Source organism: Propithecus coquereli, unplaced genomic scaffold, assembly GCF_000956105.1.
Source record: "Propithecus coquereli isolate 6110/MARCELLA unplaced genomic scaffold, Pcoq_1.0 Scaffold134, whole genome shotgun sequence".
In the NCBI taxonomy this organism is placed as follows: domain Eukaryota; kingdom Metazoa; phylum Chordata; class Mammalia; order Primates; family Indriidae; genus Propithecus; species Propithecus coquereli.
Window position 1 is genome coordinate 3,070,507 of NW_012137636.1, and position 11,771 is coordinate 3,082,277.

At 36.2% G+C, this 11,771-nt stretch overlaps 1 protein-coding gene across 1 annotated transcript in view; it reads left to right on the forward strand.

The window, feature by feature from the left end:
• The window catches only part of DPY19L2 (dpy-19-like 2 (C. elegans)), a 139,239-nt gene that overhangs the window by 23,412 nt on the left and 104,056 nt on the right, over positions 1–11,771 (forward strand). The window contains exon 5 of the mRNA XM_012638753.1: positions 11,063–11,183. Within this exon, the coding sequence (XP_012494207.1) occupies positions 11,063–11,183 (121 nt within the window). The remainder of the gene's footprint in view (positions 1–11,062; positions 11,184–11,771) is intronic.

Consider the following 11,771-nt stretch of genomic DNA (forward strand, 5'->3'; position numbering starts at 1 on the left):
ATTTTTTTTAAATTTTTACTTAATCTCAGAATGTCAAGTCTCTTTTTCTTCCTGAAGGAAATTTTTGCTGGATATAGGATTCTGGGTTGACAGTTTTTTCAGCATTTGACAAATGTACGACTTCATTCTGGCCATCTATAGATTCTGATAAGAAATCCACAGTTAGTAGAGTTGTTTTTTTCCTTTAGGTAAGGTTTTGTTTCTCCTTTGTTGTTTTAATATTTTTTTTCTATTTAGTCTTTAAAAGTTTTCTAAAGTATTATGTGTTTTAGTGTGGATTTCTTTATATTTTCCTGTTTGGGATTTTCTCAGCTTCTTGAATCTTCAGGTTTTTATCTTTTGCCAAATTTGAGAAGTTTCAGCCACTATTTCCTTGAATTCTTTTTCCAGCCCTGCCTCTTTCTCCTCCTTCCATGATTCCAGTGATGTGAATGTTAGGTCTTTTGTTAAAATCTCGCAGGTCCCTATAGCTGTGTTTTTGTGTTCTGTTCTTTTAGTAATCTGTTTTCTCTCTGTTACTCAAATTGAGTGATTTATATTGTTCTATCTTCCAGTTCACTGATTATTTTCTTCTGTCCCTTGTATTCTGCTGTTGTGCCTATTCATTCAGTTTTAAAATTTTGGTTATTGTATTTTTCAGTTCTGAAATTTCTATTTAGCTTTTCCTTATGTCTTCTATTTTTTTTTCTCCTGAGACTTCCTATCTCTTTGCTAAAATTTTTTATTTTTCGTTTGTTCCAAGCATGTTTATATTAGTAATTGCTCTTTACAGCATATTTGTGATGGTTGCTTTAAAATCTTTGCTAATTCTAATGGTTCTTTCATCTCAGTGTTAGAATCTATTAATTTTTTTCATTTAGTTGAGACCTTTCTGGTTCTTGATAGGGTGAGTGAGTTTCACTTGAAGCCTGGACATCGTGAATATTATAAGACTGGATATTATTCAAACTTTCTGTTTTAGCTGGCTTCCCCTGGCACTACTCCAGCAAAGGAAGGAGAAGGCACCATCTTGTTACTGTCCAGAGGGTAGAGAAGTCCACATTCACCCCCTGGCTTCCACTAACCCTGAGGTGGGACTGCTTTTTAATTGATACTGGTGGGCTGGAAGTTCTGACTTACCATGTGGTCTCTGCTGACATTGTGGTGGGAATAGCCTTACCACTATGCATGTTGATGAAAGTCCTGACTCTCCACTAGGTCTCCTCTGATGTCACCACACTGAGGAAGGGAAGGGAATGCCTCCTTATTGCCGATTGGGGTAGAAATCCAGGCTCCTCACAGAGTCTTCAGTGACACTGTTGGGGTAAGGAGCTCCTAACTCGGCCTTTTCTGACACCATCCCAGTGGGTGGGTTAGGGTACCTCATTAAAGGCTAGAGGGTGGAAGTACAGATTCCCCATTTGGCCTTTGTTGGTGTGGTAGGGGTGGGGCCACAAGGTTGGGAGGGTTTTGTTTGTTTGTTTGTTTTGTATGTGTGGTAAATGGTTGGAGCAGAGAGGTTATTGTTTCAAAGTTTTTTGTATTTTTAGGCTACCCTTTTCCTGATCTCTTCACTTTGTTGATACTTTTTGATCTGTGCCTGTCTTAGTCTGTCTTGTGCTATTCAAAAAACAAAGCTGAGAGAGAGTGAGGGGGAAGATGGTGGACTAGAAGCAGCCCATGAGCACACTGTTCTCAAGGAAAGGAGTAAATTGCAGGCAGATGCCTACCTACAGATAGCTCTTCTCAGAAGGGACATTGTAATATCACAGAGAAGCAACAGGAAACTCAGTGAAAAAAAAAGGTGAAGGGGCAGTACATTCTAAAAGATCAAAGGGAATCTGTGGGGAGCCATCTACAGGCAGGGAAGATTAGGAGGATAGAGTGCTGGGGTGCCATACTCACCCTGCAGACACTGTTACTGACTTGTGAGAAGCCTCCCTCCACCACCACAGGCCTCAGTCTGGACAGACTGGGGAGCTGCCTAGAGCCTGTACGGAGTCATTGCACCTGAGAGCAGGCACAGTAAAGACCAGGCAGCAGCAGATTCGGGGTTCCTGCAGCTGATGCCATCCTGTGCTCTCAGGTGCATGGTACCAGATCTGCAGAGGACTAAGCTTTGCAGCAGTAGCCTTGAGGTTGCCCCCACCAAGATGGTGAGGGATTAGACTGAGTGAATGCTCCTCTGAGCCATATCCTGTGGCTGGAAGTCAAGCACCCCACCCCTCCAGTGTGGCAAGATCTGAACTGGGTAGTTGCAAGGGGTGCTACAGGCTGTGACCTGAGAAGCTCTGGGTGACTGTTTTAGTGGGAACTGAAGGGTAGAGAGAGCTTCACGGTCCCTGGGCTGCTAGAACCAACTTCCATATATGACTTGGCATCCGCAGTCCCCAAGCCTGCAGAAGAGCCTGCTATATGTGCAGCTGAACCTCCGTGCCCAAGGTCAGAACAGCCTGCTGCCTGCTTGGCTCTGCCTCTGCCCTCCAGGTCAGAGCAGTATGCCACCCAAGTGGCCCTGCTTCTGGCTCCTCCCCAATCTCAGCTCTGAGACTTCTGCACTGGAGCCTAAGACTCTGCCCATATGGCCCCAGAGCTCCCACTAGGCCTGGGACACTGCCTCTGAGATTCTAGTGCTGCACCTGGACCCCCAGATCCCACCCCTGAGTCTCCACCACTGCTGCAGAGCTGGTGAAATGGCCGAAGGTCCAGCGCGCCACCAGAGACCACCCAGCCTCTAGCCGCCATTACACCTGGACTTAGTTCAACAAACACCCACAGCCTGGGAACACACAACCCCTGCCTAGATAGCCTCACCCAGCTGCCACTGTCACTTCTGCAGGGAGACTCAAGGCAGAACAATATGCACAATGCCAGCCTCCACGGAGAGGGTCTCAACCCAGCTCCCAACTTTAACTTCTTACAACTATCTTGGTAACAACCCAACACCCAGCACAAAGATCATCCAGCACAGACTTGAACTGTGGCAATCATAGGTGAACAGGACAAATCAGAACAGCTTCACTATAGGCTTTTAGTGTACATGTCGCTCTCTTGCCATGTCAACATTTCAGGATAGAAAAAAATAAAAAAGCTCCATATAGGCTCCTCTGCTTCTTGTAATTAAGCAGAAGAGCTTCTTGGAAAGAACCAAGTGCTCTGCAAACCTATTAGCCTTGAGCCAAGAAAGGGCTTTTCAGATGAGAAGAAATCAACAAAGGAACTCTGGCAACACGAAATAGCAAAACAGTTTGACACACCTCCAAGGGATCACAGTAGTGAACTCCAATCACAACGAAATTACCAAAATGATAGAAATGGAATTCAGAATAAGGATGGCAAATAAGATGAATAGAAATGAAGAAAAAGTTGAAACCCAAAAAAAATATTTCAGGAAATTAAGAAAAAATCACTAAAGAGCTAGACAACATAAGGGTGGATATAATAGAACTTAAAGAAATGAAAGAGTCACTTAGGGAATTTCAAAACACAGCAGAAAACTTCAGCAACAGACTAAACTAAGGTGAAGAAAGAATCACAGAGCTTGAAAACAAGGCTCTTGAGCTAACCCAGTCATTGAAAGAGGCAGAAAAGAGAATGAAAAAGGCTGAGCAATCACTTAGATAAGGGATTATGTAAAGCAAACTAACAAATGAATTATAGGTATCCCCAAGGGAGAAGAAGAAAGAGCTAAAAGCATGGAAAATCTATTCAAGGGAATTATTGAGGAAGACTTCCCTGGTACTGCAAGAGATCCAGATGAAAGATGGTCATCAAATACTGGGAAGATTCTTAGCAAATAGGATATCTCCAAGAAATATCATTCTGGCCAAGGTCAAAATGAAGGAGGAAATTCTACAATCAGCAAGACAAAAGCAACAACTAATCTACAAAGGAAAACCCATCAGGCTAACTGCAGACTTCTCAGCAGAACCTTCAAAGCCAGAGGGAAGGGGGACCCATTTTTAATCTTCTTAAACAGAACAACTTCCAGCCTAGAGTTTTATATCCTACAAAACTAAGTTTCACAATTGATAGAAAAATTAAGTATTTTCCATACAAGAAAACACTGAGAGAATTTGTCATGACCAGACCTGCCCTGAGTAAATAATCAGAACTTCATTATACATGAATCAACACAATAGATACCCATCAGTGCAAAATCACCCAAAAAAGCTAAAGCTTACAACTCATACAAAACAATAGCACAAGAGGGAAAACAAAGCAATAAAGTACTACCTAACATGCTGAATGGAACACCATCCCACATATCAATTGTATCACTTAATGTTTTGAATGTGCCACTCAAAAGACAGGCTGGCTGAATGTGTGGGAAAACAAAACCCAAGTATCTGCTGTCTCCCCAAAACACATCTAAACCACAAGAGTGAACACAGGCTTAATGTGAAAGGATGGAAAAATTATTCCACACAAATGGAAACCAAAAGAGAGTAGGTGTAGACATTCTCATATCAGATAAAATTGACTTTAAATCAGCAATGGTAAAGAAAGACAAAGATAGTCATTATATAATGGCAAAGGGGGCAATTCAACAAGAAGACATAACAATCCTAAATATGTATCTACCTAACACAAGAGTTCCCAGGTACCTAAAACAAATTAACCTAGAGCTAAGCAAGGAAATAAATAGTAGCATCATAATTGCCAGGTACTTCAACATTCAACTGTCAGAGCTGGACAAATCATCATAGCATAAAATAAGTAAACGCTGGACTTAAATAGGACCTAAAAAAATAGACTTAACAGACATTTACGTAAAATTCTCCCCCAAAACCACTGAATATGCATTCTTCTCATTAGCACATGGGACATTCTCTGAGACTGATCTCATCTTAGGTCACAAAACTTGTCCCAGCAAATTAAAAAAAAAAAAATTAAAATCATACCTGGTATTTTCTCAGCCCACAGTGGAATTAAACTAGAAATCACTTCAAAGAGAAACACTCAAATCTACACAAAGTCATGGAAATTAAGTAACCTGCTGCTGAACAATTTTTGGGTCAACAGTAAAATTAAGATGGAAATCAGAAGATTCCTTGAACTGAACAACAGAGGGGACACAAACTATCAAAATGTATAGGGTTCAGCAAAAACATTCCTACGGGGAAAATTTGTAGCCTTAAATGTGCACATCAGAAAACAGAAAGATCACAAAGTAACAACCTAATATCACATCTCAAGGAACTAGAAAAGGGTGAGAACCAAACTCAAATCCATCAGAAGAATAGAAATAACAAAACTCAGAGAAGATCTAAATGAAATAAAAAACAAACAAAAACAATACAAAGGAACAACAAAACAAAAAGCTGGTTCTTTGAAAAGATAAACGTAATTGATAGACCTCTCATTAGATTAACCAAGAACAGAAGAGAAAGGACTCAATAAGAAATGAAAAAAGAGATATTACAACTCATAGTACAGAAATATAAAACATCATTCATGAATACTATGTAAATCTCTACATACATAAACTAGAAAACGTAGAGGAAATGGACAAATTCCTGGAAACACACAACCTCTCAATGCTCAGTCAGGAAGAAATAGAACTCCTGAACAGACCAATAATGAGAAGCAGGATCAAAGTAGTAATAAAAAGTCTTCCAACACACAAAAAAGCCCTGTACCAGATGGATGCACAGCCCAATTCTACCAGACCTACAAAGGAGAACTGGTACCCATACAATAGAAATTATTCCGTAACATTGAGAAGGAGGGAATCATCCCCAACTCATTCTATGATGCCAGTATCACTTTGATACCAAAACCAGGAAAAAACACAACAAAAGAAAACTACATACCAATATGCCTTATGATATATATGCAAAAATCCCCAATAAAATACTAGCAAACCAAATTCAACATCAAAAAATAATCCACCGTGACCAAGTGGGCTTCATCCCAGGGATGCAAGGATGGTTCAACATATGTAAATCAATAAATACAATTCACCACATAAACAGAAGGAAAAAAAATAACCACGTGATTATCTCAGTAGATGCAGAAAAAGCATTTGACAAAATCCAGCACCATTTCATGATAAAAACCCTCAAAAAACTAGACATAGAAGGAACTTATCTCAAAATTATAAAAGCCATATATGACAAATCCACAGCCAGCATTCTACTGAATGGGGAAAAGTCGAAAGCATTTGCCCTAAGAACTGGAGCAAGACAAGGGTGCCCACTGTCTTAACTTCTATTCAATATGGTGCTGGAAATCCTAGCCAGAGTAATAAGGCAAGAGAAGGAAAGAAAGGGTATCCAAAAGATGAAAAAGGAGGTCAAACTATTGCTCTTCACTGATAATATGATCTTGTATATAGAAAACCCCAAAGACTGCAGCGAGAGATTCCTGAATTTGATAAATTCAGCAAAGTCTCATCTTACAAAATCAATGTACACAAATCAGTAGCATTTCGACATACCAATCTCAGCCAAGCTGAGAGTCAAATGAAAGATTCAGTACCACTCACAATAGCTACAAAGAAAATAAAATGTCTAGGAATATACTTAACCAAAAAAGTGAAAGATATCTACAAGAAGAACTAGAAACCACTGAGGAAAGAAATTTCACATGACACAAACAAATGGAAAAACATATCATGCTCATGGATCAGTAGAATCAACATTGTTAAAATGTTCATACTACCCAAAGTGATTTACAGACTTAATGTGATCCCCATCAAAATACCAATGTCATGTTTCACAGATCTAGAAAAATAATTCTGTTCTTTGTTTAGAATCAGAAAAGAGCTCAAATAGCTAAAGCAATCTTAAACAAAAAGAACAAATCTGAAGGTATCACATTACTAGACTTCAAATTATGCTACAAGGCTATAGTATCCAAAACAGCATATTATTGGTATAAAAATAGAGACATAGACCAATGGAACATAATAAAGAACCCAGATATAAAACCATCTACCTACAGCCAAATGATCTTTGACAAGGCAGACAACAACGTACACTGGGGAAAAGAAGCCCTATTCATTGAATGATTCTGGGAAAATTGCATAGCTGCATGCAGAAGAATGAAACAGGACCCCTATCTCTCACCACTCAAAAAAATTAATTCAAGATGGATAGAAGACTTTAAGGCATGAAACCATAAGAATTCTAGAAGTAAATGTAAGAAAAACTCTTCTAGCTGTCTGCTTAGGCAAAGAATTTATCATTAAGACTCTGTAATGGCAGCTACAGCAACATCAAAAATAAATAAATGAGACTTCATTGAATTAAAAAGCTTCGCACCACTACGGACATAATCAACAGCAAATAGACAAACTACAGAATGGGAGAAAGTATTTGTGCACTATACATCCAATCAAGGGCTAATATCCAGAATCTATACAGAACTCAAGCAAATCAGCAAGAAAAAAAAACAACCCCATTAAAAAGTGGGCAAAAGACATGAACAGAAGTTTTTCAAAAGAAGATAGTCAACTGGCCAAAAAATATGAAAAAGTGCTCAGTGTCACTAATCATCAGGGAAATGCAAATTAAAATCACAATGAAATATCACCTTACCCCTGTTAGAATGACTTTTATTAAAAAGTCCAAAAAACAGAAGACGACATACATGCAGACAGAAAGGAATGTTTATACAGTGTTGGGGGGGACTGCAGTAATTATTAGTACAACCTCTGTGGAAAACAGTATGGAGATTTCTCAAAGAACTAAAAGTAGACCTACCATTCAATCCAGCAGTCTCACTACTGGGTATCTACCTAAAGGAAAAGAAGTCATTTTATAAAAAAGATACCTGTACTCAAATATTTATTGCAGCACAATTCATAATTCCAAAGGTATGGAATCCTCAAGTGCCCATCAATTCACGAGTGGATTAACAAAATGTGGTATATGTATACCACTGAGTACTACTCAGCTATAAAAAGGGATGAATTAATGTCTTTTGCAGCAGTTTGGATAGAACCAGAGATGATTATCCTGAGTGAAGTATCTCAAGAATGGAATAATAAACACTACATGTGCTCTCTCATAAATTGTAACTAAGCGATGAACACACATGTGCACAGAGGGAAGTAAAACTTATTGGAAATCAAGCAAGGGGGAGGGAGGATGAGGGGAGAGAGAAAAACCTACCTAATGTGTACAGTGAACACTATTCTGGTGATGGGCATACTTACAGCTTTGACTCAAGTATTACAAAAGCTATCCATGAAGGAGGGAGGAGGGGACAGGTATATGCATACACAAAGAGTTCAATGCGTACCACTCGAAGGATGGACATATTTGAAACTCGGACTTGGCGGGGGGAGGCAAGGGCAACATACGTAACCTAAACATCTGTACCCCCATAATATGCTGAAATTAAAAAAAAAAAAGCTATCCATGTAACAAAAACATTTGTACCCCCTTAATATTTAGAAACAACTTAAAAAAAGAAAAAGAAACCCCCAATAAACACACAAAAAATAGCTGAGACTGGGTAATTTATAAAGAATAGAAATTTATTTCTCACCCTTTTGGATGCTGAGGAGTCCAAGATCAAGGCCCCAGCAGGTTTGGTTGTCTTGTGAGAGATGCTCACTACTTCTAATATGGCACCATGATGATACATCTTCCAAAGGGGAGTAACACTATGTTCTCATGTACAGAAGGGCAAGAGAGCCTTAATCACATTCCTAAGGAGCCCTCATGGCCTAATTATCTCTTATGGGCCCCACCACTTAATACTACCACATTGGCCATTAAATTTCAACACCTGAATTTTGGAGACACATTCAAACCACAGCAATGCCCATTTGCATTTCTGGATTGCCAGCCTCTTTAACTGCAAATCTGAAAAAATGAGGCAACTTTTTCTCTCTGCTTTTTAGAGTCACCTTATGTTTGCTTTGTATATACTTCAAAGGGATTTTATTTGCACACAAAGGGAATAATAGGGAAAAGTACATCTATTGCATCTTCCCAAAAACAAACGTTTGCATTACTTAAATATTCATATATTGTATTTTCATTTTTGTTCAGTGCAAATTATTTTCTGATTTCCCATGTGGTTTCTTCTTTGATCCATTGGCTATTTAGAATTGTATTTTTTAATTTCCAAATACATAGAAATTTCCCGGATTTCCTTCTGGTTTTGATTTCTGTAACTTTTTTTTTTCCCCACATCCTCCTATATACTTTTAAAAATGTAATTTGTAATAGTAACAATTGTATAGTATAGACCTGCCTAAGATGAAAGAAGCAATTTTATGCACCAGCATTCTCTATATTCTCACTGACTCTTCAGAAGCACTCTTGTTTTTAATTTATTCTAATGGTTATCTCTGTAAATCTTGTGTAAATACAAAAATCAAAGAAAAATCTATTTCTTGTATTGTCAGCTTCAGTTAATGTGATTTATTCTGTATCTATAACAGGATTTAGATTATTTAAATAAGATGAAGATTTAGCTTACTATACTAGCCTCTTTTTCCCAGTGTTTGATAATTATTATTATTTATTGTTATTTTTGGATCTTTATGTAGTAAAGTTCTCTATTTCATTAATTTTCAATGGTATGGTCACTGAGGCCTCAACTATTTGTTTTATTTTTACTTATTCTATAATATTTACTGAAAAATTAGTAAGCACATTTTTCAAATTCTTTTTTGTTATAAAAAATAATTATGATAATGTAGTTCAATTGTTTTTAAAACTTGATAGCATTATAAATGATAGGCAACAAGGAGTTGTTCTCAGTCTTTTTACATTACATAGATACAAAATTGAGAAGATGTAGATTTACTGTCAACCCTATATATTAAAGAGTACTATAATGTTTAATTGTATGTTCATACTTTTTGTGTTTATGAGGAAATTAATTTCTCATCTAAAGCTAAAAATGTAAGCTTAGCAATATGTTTTGAAAAGGTAAAAGCATTTCATGCTTACTGTATGCCAGCACTATATATATATATGTATATAAGCTCTTATCATACCCCCTCTTGCAAAATAGTTATTATTAAACTCATTCGAGAGATCAGGTGATTGAGGTTCAGAGGTTGAAGGATTACTTGAGTCCATAGACTCTGTGACTTACAGAGTCAGGATTTAAGTTCAATTGTGACTTCAAAGCCATGCTTTCCCTTCTATATCAAGCTACATCGAGAAAGGAATATAATTCTAGGTTTAACAATACATTTAATGTGGTATTTTTTTGTGTGTACATATGATAAATTTATAAGAATAGAAATTATATTTTAGCAGAATGATAGTTTTTTAAAATAAAGCGATAAAATAGTCAATCTACACTTACTGGCCATGGAAAGATGTTTATGATGTTTAGTGATGTATATTACATTAACATCTATAATATGTTCTCATTATGTAATATCAAGTAACTCTAGTTACACATTTTAAATGCCTAGGGAGATGACTAGAAGGATGACCATCTAAGTACTAAAAATGGTTAGCTGTGAATGGTTATTACTCGATCTTTTCAACTCTTTATTTTTTTACTTTTTTCCAAATGATCTCATATTATTTTTTCAAAATGTATAGTTATTTTTTAAAAATCTCTTGGACATGAGCATTATATTTGTAAATTTTTCTGTTTTTTTCTCTTGTCTTTGAACTTTTAAAAATGGATTGCAGATTGGAGAGAATTGGTTGATTAAATCTTCTGTTTGATCAAAGTTTTAATGGGCCCAGAAGCTATTTTATTCCATTCTATTTCAGTATTTTTAAATAATATAGTTCATACATTTTATGAAGAAAATAAATCCAAGGATCTAAATGAAATGTGAAATGTTTCTGTAAATCTTTGTATTTTTCTCTTAATTGCCATATTTTAATTATATACTTCTTAACTGACTTATAGTTACTATTAATATTATTTATAGTATAGTTTGCTATATATAAAATGTATATTTGATATATAGAAGCATTATATATATTTTTAAAATGGCTGATTCCTAAGTGAAATGATTTAAATTTGTCAAAGTTTATAATGTCAAAAGCAACCATCATATTATAAAATGGTATGGTATATTGGAATGATGGTTATTATGAAAAGAGGGTAATTTCTTCCATTATCTCTTTGTTTTTGTCTTTTTTAGGTAATCATAGCCTGCTGGTATCGCACATTCATGGGAATAATGAATTTATTTGGGCTAGAAACTAAGACCTGCTGGAATGTCACCAGAATAGAACCTCTGAATGAAGTACAAAGCTGTGAAGGCATGTTTCTTCCTGAAATGCTGCTGTGCTGTCATTAGTGTTTTCATAAACATTTGATAATGTTATGACTCATTTTAAGAATTATTATAAACTACTCTGATTTTTTTTTTAGAACCGATTAAGCCCAATGAGTATTTTACACTTTAGTTTTCTGAGAAGACTATGTAGTTATATATTTGAGTATAAATTTTGAATTTAATTTGAATATTAATATACTCCAATATAAGACAATCTTGAGAATAAGTCAGCCTTCTATTTCAGAGTGAGAAGATGCAAAAAAGATAAGATTTTTGGTAGCTTCAATATATAAATTGGGGGAATAGATTAAACAGTCAAATATCTACTTGTAATAGTTAATATATTAATTTAGTTATGCATACATATTTAAAAATCAGATATATAATAATAGATATTTGCATTTTAGCATTTTTTTGATGCTATCCCTTGAGACTCTTGTTTGAAGCCACATGTATCTACTTGCATAACCCTAACATAGTTGTTTTTTCATTTCTTCCAGTTCTTAGCATGACTACGTACTATATTTTATAAATATATTTTTACAGACTTGTTTATGATAACATTCAACTC